Below are 25,589 nucleotides of genomic sequence, written 5' to 3'. Positions count from 1 at the left end.
TAAAAAATATGTAGGGATATATTTATTCCGTTGCCTTGTTAAAGCAATGATAGTCTCTGAGCAGGTTTTTTCCTGGGGATTAATGGCTAGAAGGGGCTAGATCTGCATCTGATGATCACCATTAGCCCCATCTGGTCAATAATCCTTCTTAATCCACTTTTATTAGCCAGAGAGTCTGGCCAGCCAAGTGGTTAGCGCAACACAGCACACTCAGGCTGCAGCTTCACCCCTCTTTCAAGGGAAATTAAAATGTAGGCTGCAGCTGAAAGGAGGGGACAAGTCCAAGCCCAGATCCCTACCTGTGTGCTCGTACTAACATTTACATCCTTAGTTGGGTCAGATTGGACATCCAGTCAGAGCTGGTGGCTATGCAGGAGGTGAAGGGAGGGAGCAAGGCATATGAATGAAACTGCACTTTGCCTTGTGAGCTCTGGCATATCACAGGATGGACATTCATGGGAGCTGGGAACATTTTGCCTTCATCCAAAATCTCCCCAAATCTGTCTTTTGATTCCTTTGTGCTTGGCCTTTCCAGCTGGGAGGGAAGCTATGCTTTGGGTAGGGTTTGGTTTTGACCAAGGGCACTTTCTCCTCTTAAATTCTTTCTAATTTCTGTGGCAAACTGCAAAAGAAATGCAGAAGCTCAGGCCAGCTCCTCAGCTAGCAAGTGAATTATTTGTCTAAGAAGATGCATTAGCTTCGATCAGGCAATCTCATAGCAAGGCTTCAGCTTTGGAATCACCATCCCTGAAAGTGTTCACAAACCATGCACACGAGTTCCTCAGTGATGTGAGTTAGTGATGGCCTTGTCAGTGCTGGGGTAACGGTTGGACTTGATGATCTTACACGTCTTTTCCAACCTGGTTGATTCAATGATTCTAAGGACTCAGACTGCTCTGTTAATAGAGTGGTCCCCAGGCACATGGCTTAAACCATTTTGTCTTGCTTTAGCAGGGAGTTCTCTAGTGCTGAGGGAAAATGTGTCGGGGTAGCCTACAGCTATGGCTTTGAGAGGAGATTGAGTAACTCTGGCCAACAACTTTTCCTTTGACTGCTGGTCCAAAAATTAGCAGGTAAATAATTATTCTCAGGAACATCTGCTTGCTTTTCATTACATGCCTTTAGATCTTTGATTTATTGCTTTATACAGTCCAGTTTTATCTGCCAGTTCTGACCCCGCCACTGTCACCAGCAAGCCTTGAGCAAGGGTATTCCCTGCTGTTGTCCCCATTTCTCTGCCAGGAGTCCTCACACATGGAACACACATGGGAACAGGTTGCTTTCTGTCCCTCTGGGAGTAGCTCTTCACACCCAGCCAGCCACCAAAGGAAGCTTGACTTCCTCTTGAAAGCCTTTTTAATAGCTGATGGCTCCCATTTACCTGGAGGGCAGAGCAGCCAAGGGAAACTAATAGGCAGCTCCCCTTCCCTCCTCCTGAGGTTGGTGACAAGAGCTAAGAGAGAAGGTACAAGAGGGGAGGGGAGGAATGCTTTCTGCAGGATTGGTGCTCTGCCTTAAGATAGCTGCAGTGTCTTTACCTGCTCTTTGACCTTTTCAGCTTTGCTTTCCGAAGACTTGAGGACCCTTCTGGAAGAGGCAAAGGAAATGAAGTGGCCCTTTGTACCAGAGAAATGGCAATACAAACAAGACCTCTGCCCAGAAGACAAAACAAACCTGCAAGATCTGATCGGTGTGAGGCTCTCTGATCTGCTGGTATGAAGATGAACACATCTGTTGTGTAAAACGTCCTGCTGAGGATCTTGAGGGTACACAGAGCCCTCGTAGGTAGTATCGCCTCTGGGTTCAAGGGCTTGGTTTTATGCACAGTGGCAGCAGCATGCGAGGAACTGCTTGGCAAGCAGAGGTGAACGAGGCTGTGTTGAGATGGGCTGTTCACCAAGGCCATAGAGCCAAAACAGAAGTGTGACTTCTATTTGGTTTTGTCCTCAGACAAGAGAGGTACCCAGAAGCTACATATAGTTTCCTTCTTTTCTTTTTTTTTTTTTATTTTTTATTAAGGTTGCTAATCATAGAATCACCTGGGTTGGAAAAGATCTTTAAGATCATCAAGTCCAGCCATTACGCCAGCACTGCCAGGACCACCACTAGACCTTGTCACTGAGGGCCTCATTTACACACTTTGAGAACACTAGAACGCTATGAAGCAACATGTGTGAATCAGGGTGTCCTCCTCCTTGTGAGTCAGCTCGTCTCCTTGTCACCACTGCATCTTCCAAGGTGTCCTGGGTTCAGCAGTAGCAGTCATGTTTCTCCTCCTTGGTAGCTGGTGCAGTGCAGTGTTTTGACTTTCGGCTCGGGAACAGAGCTGATAGAGATGTTTTGGTTTGGCCAAGGACTTTGTGAGCCTCATGCTCTGCCAGGGAGGAGGGGAAGCTGGGAGGAAGCAGAGACAGGACACCTGACCCAAACTGACCAAAGAGCTATTCCATACCACAGCACGTCATGCCCAGGATGTAACTGGGAGTTAGCCGGAAGGGCTGGGAGACTGCAGGGTTGGAGGAGGTATCGGTCGGAGCTTGGTCGGGCTTGGGGGGCGAGTTATCGGTCAGCGGGTGGTGAGGTGTTGTATTCTGTTCCCTTGTTATTTCCTTTATCATTATTATCATTGGTGGTAGCAGTAGTGATTTGTGTTATACCTTAGTTACTAAACTGTTCTTATCTCAACCCGTGGGAGTTGCATTCTTTTGATTCTCCTCTCCGTCCCTCCGAGAGCAGGGGGAGGGCAAGAAAGGGGGGGAAGTGAGCGAACGAATTACCTGACTGGGTTTAAACCACGACACAAGGGAAGGAAGGTCCTGTCCTTTCTGGCACTGCAACCAAGCTGAGGATGTGAGATCAGTGACTTCTCTGCCCCAGGGTTAGGCATCTGGTCTGTTGGCTGCATGGATGGCTGTGCAGCGCCAAATGAGGCTGTTGGTTTGAGGTCTTGCTGGTACCTCTGCTGGTTCTCACTGCAGGGAAGACAAAATGGATTTGCGTGATAAAAGTTTTGAGTGTGTCCCAGTGTTTGGCTAAAGCTATGCAAGAAGTGCCTAGATAATAATGCCAAAGACACAGCAGAGCAGAGGCCACTGGCTCTGCCTTGTGTAGAAGCGAACGCAGGGGCATATAGGGATTGTCCATGCATTGAGCACCTTGCAGAGCAACAACCTCATTCATTGAAACATGCAGTGGTGACTATGCTGTATTTCTGCTCACTTTCATGCTTATCCCATGCTAGTTTGGCACTTGCTTTGTCTGTTCCTCTGATTTGACAGGGCAGTTCTATTTCTGTTTCCACTAAGGTCGTGTTTACCTCTTCCCTGAAGAACTGTCATTATTATAAAACTAAAATGCCAAGTGTTCATATACAGTTTTTACAAAACCTTAGAGTCTGAAAAGAACGCTGTGCCTTGTTTAATTCAGCACTGCTAGGAGGCAATGAGGATTACTTCCTTTGGTAGGGCTTGCACAATTGATCTAGTAGGACTTGCACGATTCATCACATTCTTTTATTTTTTTTCAAGAAAATTACTTGACAGGACTCCTTTGAGAACCAAAGCTGCCCAAAATGTAGGAAGGAAAGGGAAGACTTTAATGTGGCTTGTGCTGTGAGTAAAAGGATACTTGACTGGGTAAGGAGCTGCAGGTGCTTGGGGATCCCATCCTGCAAGGTGGTGGGTTTGAGCTTAAAGATTAGAAAGCAGCAAGAAATGTGGATTGTTTCTTGCTTTTTTGATTTTCACAGAATCACAGACTGGTTTGGGTTGGAAGGAACCTTAAAGCTCATCCAGTTCCAACCCCCTGCCATAGGTAGGGACACATTCCACTACAGCAGGTTGCTCCAAGTCCTGTCCAACCTGGTCGTGAGCACTGCCAGGGATGGGGCAGCCACAGTTGCTCTGGGCAACCTGTGCCAGGGTTTCACCAACCTTACAGGGAAGAACTTCTTCCTAAGGTCTCATCTCAATCTCCCTTCTGTCAGGTTAAAACCATTCCCCCTTGTCCTGCCACTACCTGCCCTTCTTAAAAGTCCCTCTCCAGCTTTCTTGTCATCCCCTTTAGGACCCCCTTTTCAATGGTAAATGTAGTATCTAGGCTAATGAGTATCCCTTTGACAGGACAGACATAAAGTAAAGATGAAGTTTGTGAGGTTTGGGTGGTTTTTTTTTAACTTCTTGTGGTGCATGACTGAAGCCATGTCTGATTCCTTGTGGGAAGGGGGAGTGCAGCCTGAAAATCTGGGGTTTAGGTCAAGGAACACTTGCTGCAAAACTGCTGTTAACTCCAAGGAGGTCGAGAGATTTCACCTGCTTGAGAGAGAGCCCTTGAAAATATAAGGCCAGCAAATTTGAGGATGACAGTGACTTTGAGTAGCGCTGAGCAAATTGAAGCTCAGAAAATCCAGGCAGAGGGTTGGGAAGCGTCAGCCCCAGCACTGCCTTGCCAGCATCCCACATTGCAGGGATCCTGGGTTTGCTTGGGTAGGGTGGAGAGTGGCTGCTTCTTGGGTATTTGTTTTCTTTTTCTCTTTGGTGTGTGTGGCCTTAGACAGAAATTTATGGCAGAGGTTGACCTCCTTTACAACCCCTGTGTGGCTCTCTAACTTGGGAGCATTTGTCTGCTCTCTTCCAGGAAAACACCTGCAGTAAACTCCCTGAGAGACCTGGCTAGATGGGAGATTAATGTGGCTGTAATAGCGGAGCAGCATTCGCAGCATTATGCCGTCTCCCCATGTAGATGGGTCCAATTATTTACGATGATGATACCCATTATCAGGGGAAGTTTAGATTGGATATAAGGAAGTTCTTTACTGTAAGGGTGGTGAGGCACTGGAATGGGTTGCCCAGGGATGTTGTGAATGCTCCATCCCTGGTGGTGTTCAAGGCCAGGTTGGGCAGAGCTTTGGGTGACATGGTTTAGTGTGAGATGCTCCTGCTCACAGCAGGGGGGTTGGAACTGAATGATCTTAAGGTCCTTTCCAACCCTAACTACTTTATGATTGTATGATTCTATTATTTATTGCTGAAACATCTGTGGATAACTGCAGCTGCCCTTGTTAAACAAAGCATATCATGGTGTCATAGACTATAGGGACCTAAAATCCTACTGCATGCTAGTTTCAAACTGTTCACTGACACCCCCTGAAACCCATGGGTTACCGTTGTCTCCAGTGTTTCATCCTGAGGTTGAAAATACTTTGTAAATGTTTGTTGTGGTTTAAACCCAGCCAGCCAGCTCGTTCACTCACTCCCCCCCCTTTTTGCCCTCCCCCTGCTCCCAGAGGGATGGGAAGGAGAATCAAAAGAATGCAACTCCCACAGGCTGAGATAAGAACAGTTTAGTAACTAAGGTATAACATAAATCACTACTGCTACCACCAATAATAATAATGATAAAGGAAATAATAAGGGAAGAGAATACAACACCACATCACCAGCCGACCATTAACTCGCCCCCCCCCCCCCCCCCCCCCCAAACCTGACCAAGCACCGACCAATACCTAGTCCAACCCCGCAGTCCTAGCCCTTCTGGGTAACTCTCAGTTACACCCTGGGCATGACGTGCTGTGGTATGGAATACTTCTTCGGCCAGTCGGCCAGTTTGGGTCTGGTGTCCTGTCTCTGCTTCCTCCTGGCCTCCCCTCCTCCCTGGCAGAGCATGAGACTCACAAAGTCCTTGGTCAGAGTAAACATGACTTAGCAACAACTAAAAACATCGGTGCTGTCAGCACCGTTCCCAGGCTGAAAGTCAAAACACAGCACTGCACCAGCTACTAAAAAGGAGAAAAATGACTGCTACTGCTAAACCCATGACAATGTTGTGCTACCTTTCCCCATGTGCTTTGAAGTGTTATTTCATCTTCATCGGTAATTTATATTCCAGTGCCATTGTACCATGGGAAAAAGGGAAAACCTTTTTTGTTTTTCATTTCATTGTAGATAGACTGACATTTTGACCTGTATTATTAGTATTAGTCAGGAAAAAGGATTTTTTTCTTTTCCCTTCATCCGTTAGTCCCCCCTCCCCTTTTTTTATTTTAATAAAATTTCAAGGCAGAGCAAAGGCTGCTTCAGTTCTCTGAATAAAGAGCTAGGGGAGGGAGGAGGGAAATGAGGCTGAAGAGAAGTGATTATAGTGTGATGAGGAAAGATGAAAGTGTGAGCAACTTTTTTCTTCTTTGGCATGAGCCCCAGAAGGACAACTTAATTCCCTGGAGGAAAAAAAAAGTGTCTTTGTGGATTTATTGTTCAGAAAAAAACCTTTAAAAATTCCCACCTCTGTTTATTTTAATTTGCCATGCTTTGAATAAGCTCTTAAACCGTAATTCATTGCATTTAAAATGTGCTTTGAGATCCATGAATGAAAGGCACTTCATTACCATAACATACTGGTGGTGTTCCACGGAGGCAGAGCTGGCTACCCACCTTCACCATGAGCATGTTTTTCTCTGGGAGTAGGCTGAAAAACTCCGTAAGACCAGCACAGTGGGTAAGTGGATTAGGCTTTGCCTTCAAGGGTTTGCCTTAGTGTTGCACTTTAAAAAGTGGGATTGGACACATCACCTACACCTACAGCCTTTTCCAGGGCTCTTCTTCCCTTTTGCTGTGGGATGCACTTTGCTTCTGCACGCTGGAGCAGTAGGAAAACATGGCAAAACCAGCGGGGGAAGTAGGGTAGTGGCAAGCCAGGCTTTCTTCGGCACTGTCTCAGTGCAGCCTGGGTTCACTGGGTTCAGTGCTGCCAGAGCAGGGCTCAGGGTACATTTTGGCAACGTGGGCACACTTCCCTGAGGGTTTTGCCCCTCCCTCTCCATTATATGAAATGACTGAACCTCCTAGGGATTTTAAGGTAACAGATTTACTATAATCCTTGAGGCAAACCAGCACTTCTGGTTTTACAAAATGTTTGCATCTTATAGGTGGTTTTTTGGGGGGGGGGAGGGGGGGGGGGTGGTGTTGTTATGTGTTGAGTTTTTTTCCCTTTCTTTTTCCTGCCAGAGATTCACCAACCAATACAAAGCCCACACACACACTTCAGCAAACTCAGCATACTGTTTTTCATGTTTTCCTAGCAGGTTTTAAGAGACTCCCCCTGTCAGCAAACCAAGCCTATCCTGCAGCCTCCAGCTCCACCTGAACACCCTTTGCTGGGAATCTGCGCTTGAAGGGTGACACCAACATCTGTATACAAAGACAAAAACAGGAGAGTACTGGGATTTTTCAGCAAATCAAAACAAAATCAGAATTGTAACAGCATCCTTGCTGACAAAGTAGAAATAAGGAGGGATTACTTTTTCTCTCTAAATACCATGTGCACTGTGGGGTTCTGACTGGGGCTGCAGATTCAAAAGGGAGGCTGCTAGCAGTTACCCTTTCTGCAGATCTTCTCTATCCCAAGGATTAGAAGGAGCCTTAACACTCAGTGACCAGCCAATAGAGGGCAACATGCCCATGTACACATGCTTTGATCCCACAAACCCTGTGGTGGGTTTCACTGGGGGACAGCTCTTCACACAAGTAGTTCTCTTGTGGGGTGTTTCATGCTACATTAATATTTTAACTTTTTTTTTTTTGTGAGATCAGAGCTTTGCAAACCCATTGTAACGATGTGAGATTTTACTTCTTTTTTTATCATAAGTATCAATAGTTCCTGCATCCAGGCATTCAGCCATGGAGCAGTATCTGCTGGGATAGGTACTGATGAATTGCCATTAGGGAAACCATTCTGAGGGACATGCCCTAACTACCCTTAGGGGTGTATGTGGCACTTAAGATCTGTGAGCTTTTGAAAAGAAAGTGGGGGCTGAGAATTTAGTTTTCTCCTCCTTCTAACTGTTGGTGTGGTAACAGTAGAATTGAAGCCAAGATCCCCTAGCCATGGGATCTTGGTTGTTCAGGCTGGCCTTTTGCTACCTGCCTCATAAAAGCTCTTTGTGGGTGATCCCAGTGAAACCAGAAAGTGATATAAGGGAGAGCTATGGTTGTGGGTTGAATTCGGCCTGAGAGGAATCCATGGCATCTCAGGCTGCCTTACACTGCATAATCCCTGATGCTTTGTAAATGAGATGTGTCAGAAATCAGGTGCAGGATTACTGCCCTGATCGTGCCAGTGTGCAATCCTGCAAAGCACTCAGTCTTCCCCTGTCTATGTGGGAAAACTGCTGCAGAATTCCTGTGAAGCACCAAATAAAAGCAGGAAGTCGGATCCTGGGTACCTGCCAGTTCACTTTGCTCATGGGTAGGCTTGCCTCTTCTCAGATGCAGGTACTTGTGGAGTATTCCCTCTCTGGAAAAGACTGTGAATGTTATATTACTGAGATTCCTATGTTGTGTTTTCCTTCCAAATTAAACTATGGATTGATGGTTTGAGGACACAGATTTAGGAAAGAGACGCTTGGATTTTTAGCTGCTCATAATGGTCTTGATGACACCTTCCTGCAGGGGCTCTGTCACTGGCACTCAGCTATTATTAAGTATTAAATTTCCCCTTCAACATTGTATTTTAATGTACCACGGGGAATTACCACAGTAGTTTTAAAATAGTCTGGAGCTAGAACACAGCAGGACAAATCGGGGCCACAAATGATTGTTGCTGCAATTTGAGGCAAGGACAGCAGGAGAACCCTGCGCTGCCTGCTGCTCTTCTCCCTCCTGAGGCCACTCCAGTTCATCACACAGATGGTTCTCCCACTCGTCCCCATGAGTACGTGCACTCCCTTCATTATCCAGCATTGAAAGTTACATGCCAAGAGCAGCTTGATCAGGGATGGTGCCATTTCGTCTTCATTCTGATGGGCTGTGGGAAGCTCTGTCCATCCTGCAAGGGACAGAGCTGGTGGGACAGGACTGTCGAGGCACTGCTCTGCTGGAGCCCTGCTTCCTGCAAACAGCAATGGCTCTCAACTGGGGAGCTGAGAGCAGTGTGTGGAACATCCCATAGCAGTTAAATGCAACTAGTGGCAAGATAAATTGCAAAAAAAAATCGGGGCTCTTGAGAAAAGTGGGTATTATTCTCGCTCTGGTACTTTCTCAGTTGGCAAGGCAAGATGTGGTCGGTTGTAAAAAAATTCTGTGGTGTTTTGAACTGCTAATAATGGACCTAATGCTGCTCCCATTGAATAAATACCCAAGTCTCCGTTGCCTTCAGGACGAATAATGAGCTAATTAACAGCTTCAGCAGCTCAAGCTGTTAAATGGTTAATGTTAAATGTTAAAATGTTAAATGTTAAGGCTCTGCAGAGAGCAAAGTGTTCAGGAGCTTCTTGTTCCTCACCCTTCAGCTATTTTACTTTACTGTCCCTTGTGTTTCAAGCGTGAGTGTCTGCACCTCCTGGACATGCTTTCTTCTGCCCATCACAGAGGTGGTGGGAGGCTTAATTCCTTGTTATTTGTCAAGTGGGCTCTGATTGCCAGCTGAAAGGGAGAGATTGATAGAGCAGTCCCGTGCGGTGACAGCAGCTTGGTCTCTTGGAAAGACAGGCTTTGCTAACAGTGCGTGGGGTAGAAAGGGGTAAAAGCCTTCAGCCAGATCCATTGGTGTTGTGACTCTGTGTTTAATCTGACGGGACGAATGCAGGGGGAAAGAAAATGGGGCAATTTGTTAGGGTTCAGTGAAGTGCTAACTAGGAGCTGCTCTTGGGAGAGAACTAAAGCACCTGGATGTGCATGCCACTGCCGTTCCTGTTTTGTGCACAGAATTAGGAATTCTTTGAGGACTGCTCATGGTTTTGTTTGTTGTGGTTTTTAAGGTTTTAAACCTCCACTGCAGTTTCAAATGAAACAAAGACCGGGGCAGTCAGAGACAAATGGATATAAGCAAAGACTGAAATCCAGAGTGTCTGCAAAACTGTGGGCACACTCTGAAAATGAAATGATTCCTGCCCCTGCTTTCTAACCTCACCCTTACAGAAGTGTTTTTCCAAAGGGAACCCTCCAAAGCACACGGGCTGAGAGGGGTGTGTGGTGAGTCCCTCTGGGATCTTTGCTTTATAAAGAGGGCAGAGAGAGCGGATTAAATCAATATTTCATTTATTTGGGCTTGTAATTCCTCTTACATCAGCTGCCACATAAAGATTTTCCCCTATTTTCTTCCCCTCCTCCTTGTCCTCATTTACTATGCACCAATAATTTCCCTTTGACGCTTTCCTGCCAGTCCTAGTGCCAGATGGCCCTGGTTCTGAGCTTCTCCCCTCTCTTGGGAGCAGCCCCTATTGTCAGTGAAAAGGAGGCATCGTGGCTTTGAACCCAAAGCTGGGACCCAAACTTCAGCCCTGGTGTGAGGAGGAGCTAACCCACTAATGCAGGAAAACATTCAAACAGCACACCCTCCCACTCATCGCCATTAAGGAAAGAAATAAACCCCCCTTCACTGAAGGCTGTTTTGCATTTTCCCCAATGGTCCATGTATAGAAATCTGGTGCGAATTTAATTCTCTCACCACCTGATTCCACTTCCCAGCCGCGAGGTTCCCTTTGTGTCATAAACTCAATTAGACATATGCATTTCACATCATGGGCACAGATGTGAAAACAAAGTGCGCACGACCTTGCTCTTTCTCTCTCTGTAGATAACGCCACCACCCTTTGGCTTTAAAGTGATAAAGAAAGTGAGTAAATCTATTTAGGGCACTAGCCTGCCACGCAGAATGAAGTGCCTGGCTGTGGTGAGTGTCTGGGGTATGCTATGACATTTTGGAAGTCCCCTTGGTTTCCCCACCCAGGGCTGGATGATGGGGAGTCGCTCCCCCTCTTCCATTTCAGAGTCTTTGCCCATGGGTGCATGAGTGGTAGGTGCTAAGGAATTTTCCAGCCGCAGGAGTTGATAGGAAATGAAAGGAGTGGGTATTAATTTCTTGGTGTGCTGCTCAGGATAGGGGGAATGGTCAGTGCAAAGCTGGACACCAGACTGTATTTCTGTGTGCCACACAGCATGCAGCCCTGCCTTGTAAAAAAAAAAAAAAAAAAAAAAAAACAACCAAGTTTCTCTCCCTAGTTTGACTTTTCTACATTTTGTGTCCATTTGGGTTTGGAGAGGGACACAAGAGGTTTCAGCATTGAGCAGAGAGTTAAATTATGCAGCTGCAAGACTGCCAGGCCCTTCAGAATAGGATGCTTCGTTTAGATTTTCCACAATGCTATTGAAGTGCTTATTTTCCTCCTGAAGAGACACAAACAGATGCAAACTTCTGTAAACACTTTAGAAATGAATTCAGTGAGTTTGGCCTCTCAGCAGTGCTCAATAGCTGACAGAAAAATGTCTAATTAGTGCAAGTGGAAATAATAGGGCCACTTGGATTCCTTCCATCTTCCTCCAAGTCTACTTTTCCTAGGAACTCAAAAGCTCTTTTGTTTGGTAGGTCACCCTCTCTCAGGCTTTTGTGCTTCAATCTATTAAAGGAAAAAGGGGAGGAAAAAAAAATAGATTAGGCGATGATCTGTGCTTAAATATATAGCCTGTTGATGAGCATTTCAAATGGCTGGTTTGCAGTGTCAGTTTACAGGTGCTTGGAGAGGGGGACTCTTCCATTGTTGTCCGGCACAAGCGGAGTTGTGTGTGCCAGCCTCCAGGAATCTTTTTCAAGTGCCATGCTCTTCGAAAATCCAACTCAGGCTCAGTGGGAGGCGGGGGAAGGAAATTCGTACAAATCCACCTCGCTGAAGTGCAAACAAGCAAATGCTTGCAACAGATCTGTGCTTTCTTGCCGTGTACTGCAGGCTATTCAGGTGGTTTGAGGTGGGCTTTCTCCTGCACACCTCAGATGGTAGTTGTGCTGCTCAAAATCAAGAATGAGTCTTGCTGCCAGATTGTGGGACTTTGAGCTAAAAGCAAAGAGGAGAGAAATGAGGCTGGGGAGGAGTCCAAGAAGCCTGAGCGGTGCCTAAAGCAGTTCTTGGATGTTGCTGGCTCTGCCGTGTGTTTACTCTAGGAAGGCAAGGGAAGGAGGCTGATGCTGAAACAAAAATGGGACATAGCTGCCAATCTTTATGTTTCAGTGGGGATTTGGACAAAGTTTTCTTGCATTCTGTCACCTTCTAGTGGTGCTGTGGGCCTGATTCTACCTCCCCTGTGTTGCCTTTACTCTGTCATGAGTTGAGTAGCTCACTGAGATGAATGATATGAGAAACACATCCTTTTTCTGAGGAGGCTTTGTATGGTTGAAGGTGTTTTCTGCTTGTGGTTTCCTCTGGTGGTTGACCATACTGCAAAGCAGTAATCAGCCACTGCCAGCTCTGAGACGTTTGAGCCAGGCCAGGCTCTCCATAGGCAGTGTGAGGCTGCTGAATAGCTGGTGGCCACGAAGACCAAACAGGTCAGGGCACCTGCGGGGCTCTATAGCTGAAAAGATGGGTCTTTCTTTGCATGTCTGTATTTTGGGCAGATGTTCCAGTGAAACAATGACTGGATGCCATTCTGCCCATCTTGTGTGACAAACCTGTAATCATAGAATGATAGTATCATAAAATGGTTTGGGTTGGAAGGGACCTTAAAGCTCATCCAGTTCCAAACCCCTGCCATGGGCAAGGACACCTCCCACTAGACCGTGTTGCTCCAAGCACCATCCAAACTGGCCTTGAACGCTGCCAGGAATGGGGCAGCCATGGCTTCTCAGGGCAAAAAGGGCATCACCTGGATATCATCATGTGAAGCACCTCCTTTCTTCATGGGGCAGGAGAACCAACCACTGCCCACCATGAGAAGGGCTCGTTTTTTGGTAGACGTCCCCATGTTCATGTGGACTTCTGCAACCATGATGAGGCTGTGTGCCTCCTCATTGCTGTCTTTGCTGGCTTCCTGTTCTCTTAATAACACGTTATCTCAGGAGCTGTGGCTGATTCCTCATGTCAGTGTGATTGATCAACAGCTGTATGAATCCAAGCCAGTTCATATAGACTCGATAGTCATTAAAGATGACCTGCAAGGGAAAAACATCAGGCTCCTGGCCTGTTTGCTTGTTTGTGGTGTACAAAGGAGTGCATGGCTTGAGCTTCATCTAGGATACTGGCCATAGGGACTATTTTCCAGTCTTTCCAGAGTCATGTCCCCCTTTTAAACTAATTGCTATTACTTCTAGTGATCTGTTGGGCATCATTTAAATTAATTAACAGAGCACCAAATGATGTGATTCCAAACACTAAACAACAATTAGAAACAGAAAAAATAATCAGGAATGATACCACAGCTCAAATAAAATAAATAGCTGCAACCTTCCTGTCTTGAAAAAGGAAATATGATCAAGAATTTCAAACTTAAACAAGGGAAGTTCAGGCTAGATAAAGGAAGTTCTCCCCTGTGAGGGTGGTGAGGCCCTGGCACAGGTTGCCCAGAGAAGCTGTGGCTGCCCCATCCCTGGCAGTGTTTAAGGCCAGGTTGGATGGGATTTGGAGAGACCTGCTCTAGCGGAAGGTGTCTCTGCCTGTGGCAGGGGCTTGGAACTGGATGAGCTTTAAGGCCCCTTCCAACCCAAACCAGTCTGGGATTCTGTTTCTTTTGTCTGTAGACAGTTCACTGAGCCTCTGTAAGGTGAGTTTCTCCAAGGCTGCCCCTGCCACTGGTGTTCTTTTCAGGTTTATTTGAAGGCCTCCGTCATGGTCAAGGACTGCATGACAGCCACTGCTATTGTGTTCCTGATTGACTGGTTCCTGTACTGGATTGATGCCTCCAGCCAGCTTCTTCAAACTGCCAAGGGTCTGCACAGGCTGCAGCCCACCACACCTGAGTCCTCAGGTGCTCATCTGCCAGGCTCGCCTCTCCGTCAACACAGGTTACCGCTCCCTTCTTTCAGCTCAAGCTCAATTAGGAACTATTTGACTTTGAAGACACTTTGTCCTGTGCTAGAGGTGACATGCTTACAGGCCCAGTGCCATATTTTTTAACGCACAGCGTACTCCCAGCCTCCTTGAGCTCTCCCAGCTCCTCTCACTAGCACAAAGGGGCTAGTATAAAGGGTTTCAGAGCCAAAAGCAGGAGAGAAAATTGTGAAAGGGTGTGGAAAATACTAATTGGAGCTTTTGTTCCTTAACAAATCTTCCCTGCTGGTTTTAAACAGGGATATCTGAATTGCTATACTTCTGACCAAGGGCCTTTAAAAAGTAAATTAGAATCCTGGCATTTTCTCTGCACTGTCCCAGCTGCTTTTTTTGCTTCAGTGGGGCCACTTGACTATGCAAACAATGCTGCTTACAACCCCTCAAGGATAAACTGATTTAAGAAAAAAATAAATTCCATCATTCCTATAATGTTGGCAACACCTGAAGGGTTTTTAATGCATCCTCCCACTGTCACACTGGGGAGAAGAAAACAAAGCCAGGCAATCCTGCTCTGAAAATCTCAGTGCAGGAGTATTTTATTTGCAGAAAACAGAACTGTAAGTTCTCTGCATAGTCATTTTTATTTGTGCCTGTGGACTTCTTATGCTCCTGTTGCCATGGGGTCCAGATACTGGCACACACCAGTTGATGAGCTAGTTCAGCCAACATTTACACTGGCTGGAGCAGCATTACTGACTTCAGCCAGACCCAACAAAACCCGAGGTTCTACATGATTCAGGCTGATCAAATTAGACCTGTAAGACATATTAAGGCTATATATTCGGTGCTTAAGATGGTTCTTCAAAGCTAGGTAGAGGGTCACATGGAGGCAGCATAGCTTGAGGCTATGCTTTGTGTGATGGGATGTCAGGTCAGCTGCCTTTGAAGTGCATCTGAGCTTCCTGTCCTGGCAAACTCCATGTATCACAGAATTATAGAATGGTTTGGGTTGGAAGGAACCTTAAATCTCATCCAGTTCCACCCCCTGGAAGTTGGGTGTCCCTGGGGACACCTTCCGCTAGACTAGGTTGCTCCAAGTACTGTCCAACCTGGCCTTGAACACTGCCAGAGATGGGGCAGCCACAGCTTCTCTAGGTAACCTGTGCCAGGGACTCACCACCCTCACAGGGAAGAATTTTTTCCTGATTTTCCCTGAACTCTGTTAGTTTAAAGCCCATTCCCTTTGTCCTCTCCCTACATGCCCTTGTCAAAAGCCCCTCTCCAGATTTCTTGTTGGCCTCTTTAGGTATTGGAAGACTGCTGTGAGTTCTCCTCTGAGCCTTGTTTTCTCCAGGCTCTGCAGTCACATATTTATAATGTAGTGCATGTACATTCAAGATTGTTGATGGCAAGAAATCTGTTTGCAGATGAAATTGGGATCTACCAGGTTAATTATCACAGAGCTTCTCCATGAGCTTTTCTGAAGCAAGTGTCTGGCTAGAAGCAGTTGCCTCAACTGCCTTTTCTGCTTTATATGTATATGTGAAATTGGCCATGTCAGCTATTCCTGAGCATGGGGTAGCACCTGCAGTGCATAATTAATGAAAAAAAATTTAGTCTGAGTGTGGAAATTGTACTGAAGAAGAGTACAATTTGCAGAGGCTTTCACTGATGAATATTTTTGTTCACTTCATGCCACACGATACATTTTAATATTAATTTTCTATCTTTCTATCTTCTATCAGGTAAACTTTTAAAAGCTGAATATATCCTAAGCAGCCTTATTAATGACAATGGAGCAACAGGTACATATATAATTCTTTTCCAATTTTATAGTTGCTGTTTTGATGTGATTTTGATACTAATTTCAACAGTCACACGAGCTTCAAATACAGCCAGTCTGGCCCTAGTAACAACTCTTTACATCACATCCCTCTTTTCTTCACCCTTCTTTGCTAAAATGTGGAAACTGCAACTTCGTTTTGAAATTTCCATAATTTATCCTTGAATATCTTCACTTAGGTGGAAAAATATTCTGGATTTACTGCTTTCCTACTAATTTCTCTGCACAGAGAAATTTAAAATGTGAACCAATTTCAAGGAATTACCTGATCTAGAAAACAAAGACAACTCCCTCAGCTCAAAAAAATCCAGATTGTTGGAGTAATGCATATCCTCCAAATTCACACTGATCCTATGAATTAAATGAATACTTAATTCTAGACCTGTAGCAGACTGTGGTGCAATTATTTAGTATCTTTGGAGGTTAAGAAAAAAAGAGAGTGAGTCCTGGTTCTTACAGCACTTCAACTGGTGAGTAGACATGCAAAACTGTAAAGATGGGACTATTTCTTAACGTGTGATAATGCTAAAATTACTCGCTCCCCCTTTATATCAGATTACTGCACTGCTGGTCGTGTGTTTTGTCTCAGATCTGGAGGGATGTGTAGTATTTCTAAAGGGAAGAATTTATTCTGACCGATATAGAAACATATCCATAATTATGATTTAGTTCTCGTTTTGAGACAATACATTTTAGGGTTTGATATCTGTTCTCCATTTTCTTTTCCTGCAGGGGTTATTTAATAAGTAAATTCAGGTTCCACTACAGCTATTAAACTTGGAAAATTTAAGAAGCCTGTTCTGGGCTTTGTTGGTTTGTTTTTCATGTGGTACTGAGATTCTCATATAAGAAGGGCCTTCATGCAAGAGTGTTTTAAGCAAAATGCCAGCTATCATTGTTACAATAGAACTGGCTATGCAAAATACTTTTGCAGTATTTCTTAGGACTGTGCTTTTTTAAAAGACTATTTCCATAGTATTCAATTGTAACACTTTTTGTTTAACACTGAAGATGTGTTGTTGAGGCTCAGCACAACTTTGTGCTTGGAGTTGCAGTGCAATGTTCACAATACTTAGGAAAGCTTAGTGATTTTAGTTCATATTCTGTTCCAAAATCCAATATAGATTTGATAACAAAAGACTTTGTGTAACTAATCACACTTTGTTAACATGAAAACATTTGCTTTAATATTAATGAGGTACTGATATCTAAAAAAACCAACATGTTTTGCCAATGATTAAAAGTATTTTGCTGAGCTGTATATATTGGTGACCACAAAGACATCCCATATTAATCCTTTTGAGTGTTTTTAGTGAAACTGCTGGTTTTTTTATAGAAGGATTTTTTGTTACTTTACAGAAGAGAGGTACCTTTCACTTTTTAGGTTGTTTTTATTCTGTACATAGCTGTCACTCAAGCTACATACCCATAGAGCTCTCAACTTATATTCCTGAATGTACTGTTACTTTTTGATCTATCTGAATTTAAGTCCTGGCTCAAACCAGCTCAATTCATTGGGCAAAATCCTGGCAATTTGCTGGGATTTGGGTTAGCCTCAGAGGCTTGAAATTACTGTAACATTTTTAATTCTCTACTGAGTTTTCCCACTCTTTCTGCAGGTACCTGGTGATATGCTAAGGAAAGTGATAGGATTCACATGCAGTCAGTCTGCTTACAAATCGGAGGCCAGATTTTGCAAAAGCTTGGTAAGGCTTTTTTCTACAAACATCTACTTAAGGTTTTCCTCTTTCTTTTTTTTTTTTTTTTAATTTGCAGTCCCAAAGTCACTCTTCCTTCCCAAAGGCATGCAATAGTTTATCACAAGTACATCACACCAATTTCATCTCTCAAGACAAGAAAATTCCTAGTTTTTGGCTTATCTGGCTTGGTAGTTGAACTTTCATCTGCCATGACTGTTCAGCTGAAGTCTTTTATGAGCATAAAATGTGTGTTCATGCACAACCAAAAGCTAAAGGCTACCAATAAATGTTCAGTGTCACCAAATTAAAAAATGTTGTGGTATGCTTTTACACTGTTTTGAGGGCTCCTGGCTCCAGGAGATGTAAAAAATAAATATTGAAAGGCATCTGTAGTGGTAATCTCCTTAGTGACTATTTTTCTGATTGATTTCAGGGATGTGGTACGAGGCAGCGGCGTTGATTTGGGCTTCAATTGTGGGATATTTCAAACTTCCTCAACCAGATAAAAAGGTAGTATTTCCTTTTCACTCTGGATATCCTTGCCAATCTAATAATCATTCCGGATTAGTTTTTGTTCACTTCAGAAAAGTCCTTTAGCAATAATGTTTCAATTAGGCACCTCAGACAAAGTTAATATGCAGGGCAAATACTCTGTCTGAAGTCTGTATTACACATTGTTTCCGCATGCATACACAGATTTGCAGACACCTTTTTTCCTGCAGGGGACTAAAAGTAATAGTCTTCGTTAAGCAGAATTATCTGAAGTGAACCATCACTGAGGGTGTCACAGGTGCCTCTGGCAAGGGCAGACTAAGCCCAGAATGCAGCCATAGATTTTATTCATTTACTTATTTATTAGGACTAAGGTTAATATTTTTTTCCCTGGTAGCCAAGCATGTCTGCTTGCTGAGCTCTACTACACTGTCTCTTGTGGGTGATGGCTGTTCCCCAACACTGCAGTATCTGAACACCTTGCAACAGCTACCATACCTGTCTTGAGCACCTTTTTGAGGCTTGGCCATGCTAATCTTCCCACTGTACATGAACTAACAGTCATACCTTGCATCCGTAGCTAAGCAGGAATGTGAACCTATGCCTAACAAGTCCTAGGGTGATGCTTGAAGAAGTTTTGTAATTGTACCCCAGCATAAGATATTCCACAAAACCAGACCTCATTACTTCTCCTCTGCCATACCTTAAAGCTTAACCTCAACCTCAGAACTTTTTTAAAGGAACAAAGATGTGTAGGGAATTTTGCAGAAAGCAAACACTTAATGATTAAGGCATTCTTAACTATTTAGCTAGGCAGACCCTGAGCTACCATGTACAGATCAAATCTTCCAGAGACAGAGAGAGAATCAGCAAGTTCATAAATCTATATGTTACATGTTCATACCTCATTTTTTAATGGGTCCTGTAGAACCAATTACAAATTACCAACAACCCCCCCCTAATTATATCAACACCAAGAACTTTGCCTTTCCTCCAACTCTGTTTATTTGTGTTTTCTTAAACAGTACAGTAAGCTAGGGAAGTGTGTTAAAAAAGACGCTTTGTTTCTTAGGCTTTGTGTGATGAACATTTATTACTTCTACCATCTCTCCAGACATCTTCACCCTGGGTTTTTTAGAAAGACTAAGGTCAGCTGACAAGTTCTTAAGCATAATTTTTGATTTCTGTAGTCTTTTCTGAAAAACAGTGGTAAAACAGTCCTTTTTTTTTCCAGACATGATTAGCCAAGGGCTTAATGCAGCTTTTGGTGACATCACAAGATTAAGCACCTTAGGAAAATGCAATACTAAGGAAAACACAATGCTATTTAAAGTGAAACCTACAGCTAGTGGTAATAGGGGTACCTGCCACTCATGGATCTGAAAGATCTGCTGACTGTGACCAGATAGAGAACAAAGACAACATAAAAAGTTCACCAAGCTCATTAAAAAAATTTCCAGAGTTTCCAGTATCCACCAGGCTACACTTTCTGCAAGCTGAAATGAAGAAAACTCTATCAAGATGACATCTCTGAATTTCTTAGCAGTGCTTCTCTTTTGATCTTGTTTGTTAGGGTTGTTGTTTTTTTTTCCTGGGGTGTTCTACCCAGAACCTACTTTGTTGTGCGCAGTAAAATTCAAAATACAGGGGGAGAAACACTATGATAACTTTCCATTTCTTTTTCAGGGAGTTGCTACTTCCTTGGGTATTATTGCAGACATCTTTGCTTCTATGAATGAGAAGGATTATGTATGTTTTAAAACCAAAGCCGACATGGACCTGGTAAGACTTGGTTTGGTATTTGTGTTTTCTTTTCTTTGAAAGGAAAGCCTTTAAGATGAGGGTTTCCCCCTTGGGTTGTTTGGGTTTTTTTTCTATTTCACTAGAGCCTTCTCCAGAAGTTCAGTCATCATTTACTATCAGCTGCCGAGGCCTGCAAACTAGCAGCAGCCTACAGCCAATACACCCCTCTGTTTGTCCTCTCCGCTGTGGTAAGTACTAGTCTTCATTCTGAAAGTGTTCTTTGTGTCAGAAAAGAGTCCAGGCTGTTCAATTTGGCTCAAATTTGGCTTTCAAACATTGCATCATACAGGGTATTCCGTCCTTGTTGTGGGTATGATGCTGTGTTGTGGGTATGATTCATTTGCTCTGGACTCCAATTGGAAGCTAAGCAGATGGGTGGAAATGCTGATTCTCCTATAACTAGAACTGTATTACAGAGGAAAAAGAGCAAGATTATTTCCTCCAGGAAACGCAGCAGCAGACAGGCAGAGCTGATGTTTGCTTCGAATCATGTAAGAGAAAGAAGTATTTTTTCCTCCCTTTATTTATATGTAGCAGAGGTCCAGGTTTTTAATTCCTTCATTCCTCTTTCATTGCCCCCAGAACACCCGTGGAGTGTGTTTGCTGTCCTATAGTCACTCCAAGGACTGTCCCCCAGAAAAGAGAAAGTTCTACTTGTCTCCCAAGGAAGGGCAGCAGCAGGAAAAGGGCTCAGCAGAGGAGCAGTGCTGCAGAACAGAATCGGATGAGCATAGTCAAGCTGCATGCTTGAACTTGATGCCTCCCGGAGCCTGGCATTCTTCCCCTCCAGAGGCTCTACATAGCCATGGAGGATCTGCTCAGCTTTCCCTGGAGGTCGATACGACTCTAGCTGGGAGACTGGTAGAGAAGGTGTCTCTTTATGGAAAAGAGCTGCGGGAGGGAAGACACCATGGAAAGAGTTTTTCAGAAGAGACAGGCGGGGAGGTGAACAATGTGGTTCCTTCCCTTTCCACCCCTAACTCTGCTCCTACCAAGGGGCAGGAGGAGGAAGAGAAGTCTTTCACGTGGGTGGAGCTGGGCTGCAAGACCAAGGACAGCAGCACCCCCCTGCCCCAGCCCAGGAAACATTTTGTGTGGGTCCACCCAGGAGGAGAAGCCGCAGATAGCACAGAGGATCCCTCATTTGAGGCACATCCCCCCATAAATGAGGGTGCATCTGTACTACCAACAAGCATTGAGATGAGAAAGGCCAGTGGCTCCTCTGTGTGTGATTTGCTGAGGAAATCTGCGCTAGTGGGAAATGGACCTCTCAAAGTGCCTGAAGTTGACACCCAAGCAGAAACAATAGATGATACTGAATTTGATTTCATCAGTATTGGAGATTCAGTGAACAATTATCCTACGACATTTGTTCCAAAGCATCAGTCAACTCCCTGTGTGCTGACAGCTTTGCCCTCGAGCGGAAAGATCTCCATAACTGACCACTTTTACTATGCCACTACTGAAAAAGATGAAGGAAAGTCTCAGAACAGGGTGAACAGCAAAAGGCAGTCCAGTTCATTCCTGAGTTCACAGTACAAACCAGTACAGATGCCAAGAGTTCCCCTAGAGGTCCACTTCTGAACCCAAGAGGAAGTGGTTTTGTCTTCATGCACGGGTAGAACATAATTGGCTTGTCCAGAGATTGATGCCTACAGGCATTTTTAAGTCTAAACAGCTTCGTAAAGCATACCGTAAGTTTCTGCACAGTGATGGGCATTTACTGGCAGCAATAGGTACTCCCATAGAGAACAGTCTCAACTTCGGCTTTTCAACACAATGTTTTAGTCATCATTATTAAGACTTTTTTTGTTGTTTTTGTTTTACAAGGTTTTGTATAATAATTTTAACAATGGCAAAAGCAAAACACTCCTCTGAACCATTTTCCTCCTATTCCTTCTTACCCATTTGCACATCAGTCACAGCTTCATGGAAATGGGCTCCATCTCCATCCCCACACAGTCCCTCCTGCTTCAATCTCTTCATGCAAGACCCTCCTTGAACTCACTGTACCAGTTAATCAAGCCCTTTCCACCCCATTACTTGAGTCTCTGGTTTTGTTGACCATTTAAATTCCACATTTTATTCCTGTGTATTGAAGACAGTGATTGTTAAATTAACCATAAATAACAGCCATATCTTAATATGCAGGTCCTTGCTCAATATACTAAGAAATACAGAAACTAGGAGCAATGCTAGGCTGCCTCATTGAGCTAATTGAGTAAAACCCACTCAGGGCTTGTCTCATTTTGCATGTCTCAAGCCTGTTCAGCAGGTTTTTTTGCTCTTACTGTAAAATATCCAACTCTGCACCTAGATACCTCTTAGCATATATGTTATAGCCCTGTACTTTGCTTCCAGAGAAGCCTGGATCTCTTATCTCCTGAGTGCTGGTTATTTCACCCCTCAGCACAAGCTTAGAGCAGTTCTGTGAAATTGTCCATTCTACTTGTGGTTTTTTCCTTTTGTAGCTGCTCTTCTTTTAAAATGCTCAAAGAAATCAGGCCTCTGGACAGGCCAAGAAATGCCTGTATTCACTGGGGACTACCTGAAGGTGGCAAAGGAAGGCAAACAGAGAAGTGCATTTTGGATACACTTTCTGCACCAGGAAGAAAGCCTGGGAAGGTACTGAAAAAAAAACAATTTCTGAAACAAAATATTTATCAATGCTACTTCTGTGTAAACATGCAGGAAAACTATCTGGTAAGACAAGTCTTATACCTGTGATTCAGCTAGTCCCCTGCCTTGTTAGACATTAGCTTTTATCACATATTTTAAGAAGACAGTACAAGTTTTTAGTTGGACAACTACAGAAATCATAGCCACAGTGGGAGAAGATTGTTTCTTCAGTCTGTTTCAACATAGTTTACATTTGGTTAGATTTTGACTAATCTTCTGTAGCGAGAACATTTTATGGCTTTCCCAAATCTCCTGGTCCTTTTGGCAATCTTTCTCATCACTCCATGTATCTCCCTACTTTTTAAATTCTGGAAAGACAAAGCTACTTTACTGTCATCTTCTAACAGCCATGTTAGTGTTAATTTGCTTGTGACAAAGGCCTGACTTTAGCTTTGCCTGTACTGGGATAATCTTATAGGAGCTTATATCTTGCTTCCTTTTTATTTGACTTCTAGCTTTGCATTAGATAATTAGCAGTATATAGCTTTGTATCTTTATGTATATTTTTTTATATATATATCTCACAATACCTAAGGGCAGAAAGCTGTTTCAGTTGCTTTTCTTTAACAGCAGGTTTATGCAGTGGATGCGTCTGCTCTAAAAGCAGGATTAGAATCACCTAACTCATAAAGGCCTCTGAATGAGGAGAACTCTGCTAATTGTAGATTTTTGATTGATTTTATAAGTAGCTTATGAATTATTATGGGTTAAGAACAGTATTTAAAATACCTCTGAGTCAGGCCTCCCTTCAGAGTCAAGCAGAGTTGACTTTAGACCGTCGGGTTGGATTGACCAGCACAGCATTTTATGCCTGCAAAAACTATAAAATAAAAACCCCACAGCTTAAATCACTGACATTTTAAATGTGTTACCGACTTTGGCTTTGCTTCTGAAGAGCCAAGCTCTGCTTTGGAGTGGTTTTTCATTACCATAAGCAGAGTTTCCCAAGTGCAGTCTGCTGCAAATCTGGCTACAACAACCAGTCCTCTTGTTGTTTAGGTGTGTTGGGAAAGAATATAAGGAAGAAAAGGGGCTTTTTCATCATTTCAGTGATGTGGAACGGCAAATGACAGCCCAGTACTATGTGACGGAATTCAACAAAAGACTGTATGAGCAAAAAGTCCCTACCCAAATATTTTACATCCCATCTGCAGTACTCTTGGTAAGAGCTATCTTCTAAGCAATACAAAGGAATCAATGGGAAGAGTATCTTCAGTCAATTTTGATTTTAAAATAGTCGCAGTTAGGCAACCTCTAGATAACATGCTATTTTAGCCAGTAGCTGCATTTGCTTATTTCAGGGCAGAAGACACCTGTCTGCAGAGCTACAAGTTCATGGGTGCACTGACAGAAAAGATGCCTTGTACAAGCCAGAAACCCACTTGTAAATGAAGCTCAGGAGTTACCGAGCCTTTTATATCATCTAACAATATATGAACATCTATTTTTCTGGGTTAATTAGGAAATCTGAACAGCAAAGTGACCCATCTTGAGCACCACAAAAAGTGTCAAAACCTCACTAGAACCCAACATGCAAGGTTCTTGCAGACAAGTTGATTTGCTGAATTTCAGGAACACAGGACTGGAAAGTTTCTCTTTGTGATTCATCACGTCCAGTGCCCTGATAACACAGGCAACAACACTACACAATCCCTTTTTATACTCATTAAGTCTTACCTTAAAAGTAGCCATAGGACCTTGTGTTTTGTGTTTTAGCCTTTATCACTTCCACTAAGAAATCATTCCAGAGCTGCTCTCTTGATGTCTCGAAACTTTCTGCTATTTTCTAATCTAAAATTAGTCAATTTATATTTATTGTCTTCCTCACTTCTTTGAGGCCTACATTTAAGGAAGAAGCAGCTATAGCATCCCCTCATCACCTCTGTTCTCTTGACAAGACTTCAGTTAGAGGAGCTTTAGCATCCTTGTTTTCACACCTCTGCTCACATGACAGTCATTATCCCTCTCTTTTCAGATACTGGAAGATAGAACTATAAAAGGATGTGTGAGTGTGGAGCCCTATATCCTTGGGGAGTTTGTGAAGCTGTCCAACAACACAAAGGTAGTAAAGAATGAGTACAAAGCCACAGAGTATGGTCTGGCCTATGGCCATTTCACCTATGAGTTCTCCAATGGAACAGACGTTGTTGTGGATCTGCAAGGTTTGTGTTACAGTGAACTTCATTTCTTGTGAAGACTTAATTTCTCATTTTGCGAAATGTGCTATATAAAGGTGTATGTGTATATATATATATATGCTATATGTACTGTTGCTAAATTATGTAAAGTGAGGGAGGTATTTGCAAGTATGTTTTTGCCTTGTTCTTGTTCTCCACTGCATTGCAGCAAGAGCAGGTAAGCTGCATGAAGTCTCCTTGAGCTCTTTGCTTGAGAGCCAAGGGTAAAACCTTTCAGGCTCAATCTTTAGTACGTAGGTATCTTTGGGACATTCATTTTATTAAATATTCATAGGGATCTGCTTTTGCTGACATGTTGCAAACTGGGAATCACTGAAGTGGCGTTAACAGAGTGTGGGCCGTGCCAAAGCAGACAGACCTGAGTACAGTAATACACAGGCTGTGGTGTTCAATACCAAAATGTAACCTTTCTTCCTCAGGCTGGATTACAGGTGACGGGAAAGGCCTCATCTACCTCACAGATCCCCAGATTCATTCTCAATAGCAAAGATGTTTCACACTCCAACTTTGGGAAGAAAGGGATATATTACTTCTTCAATAATCAACACATGGAGTGCAATGAGATCTGTCGCTGCCTTTCTTTAACAAGACCCTCAGTAGAGCTGCCAATGTAGAGTCACACAAGACAGTCACACAAAGAATGACCACTAAGCTGGGCAGTATTTTATCCTACATGGCTTTGGGAGCATATTGTCTTTGAAAATGGAGTCACTGAGACATTACCTGCATGAGTTTGGCAATTTCTGGTCTTTGCATCCAGGCTGGCAACACCATGTTACCATCCTGTGGACTGTCTGAACTTCATGTTGTTGTAGCCTGTAAGAATTAACAAAAGAACATAGAAAGAGGAAGAAAACAGCTTTCCAAATTCAGCTAGAGGTGTACTACCAGACTATAAGCTTCTGATCCACTCAGACCTAGTAAGGGCAACAGGTGCCATCTGCTCTTTGGAAATAGAATATGAAACAGAGAGAGACAGAAGCAGCGAGCTGTCTTTCAACCTTCTGTAAAGGTTGTATAAATGCTCTGGGGAGCAAATGGTGATGTATTGGTTTGCTTAAAAAAATAGTTTCTTTCAGAGGTGTGTATGCCTGCGTACATATGTGAACGCAGAACACCTAAGC

General features: G+C 43.6%; 1 protein-coding gene across 1 annotated transcript in view; it reads left to right on the top strand.

The window, feature by feature from the left end:
* Positions 1 to 25,304, top strand: part of ALPK1 (alpha kinase 1) — a 29,116-nt gene extending 3,812 nt beyond the window's left edge. Inside the window, 16 exon segments of the mRNA XM_061443628.1 lie at positions 1,559 to 1,713; positions 13,568 to 13,716; positions 13,718 to 13,764; positions 15,496 to 15,555; positions 17,213 to 17,299; positions 17,727 to 17,803; positions 19,472 to 19,567; positions 19,672 to 19,776; positions 20,171 to 21,140; positions 21,143 to 21,205; positions 21,208 to 21,282; positions 22,060 to 22,213; positions 23,267 to 23,429; positions 24,243 to 24,429; positions 24,885 to 24,939; positions 24,941 to 25,304. Coding sequence (XP_061299612.1) covers positions 1,559 to 1,713; positions 13,568 to 13,716; positions 13,718 to 13,764; positions 15,496 to 15,555; positions 17,213 to 17,299; positions 17,727 to 17,803; positions 19,472 to 19,567; positions 19,672 to 19,776; positions 20,171 to 21,140; positions 21,143 to 21,205; positions 21,208 to 21,282; positions 22,060 to 22,213; positions 23,267 to 23,429; positions 24,243 to 24,429; positions 24,885 to 24,939; positions 24,941 to 25,079 — 2,582 coding nt within the window. The 3' untranslated portion in view covers positions 25,080 to 25,304.
* Positions 25,305 to 25,589: the final 285 nt, after the last annotated feature.

The sequence above is a fragment of the Pezoporus flaviventris genome, unplaced genomic scaffold (assembly GCF_033815535.1).
Source record: "Pezoporus flaviventris isolate CSIRO_AGI_PZ_B2104156 unplaced genomic scaffold, CSIRO_AGI_Pfla_v1 ptg000002l, whole genome shotgun sequence".
NCBI lineage: Eukaryota > Metazoa > Chordata > Aves > Psittaciformes > Psittacidae > Pezoporus > Pezoporus flaviventris.
The sequence above is the reverse complement of the archived record's forward strand: the minus strand, read 5'-3'. Positions and strand labels throughout refer to the sequence as shown.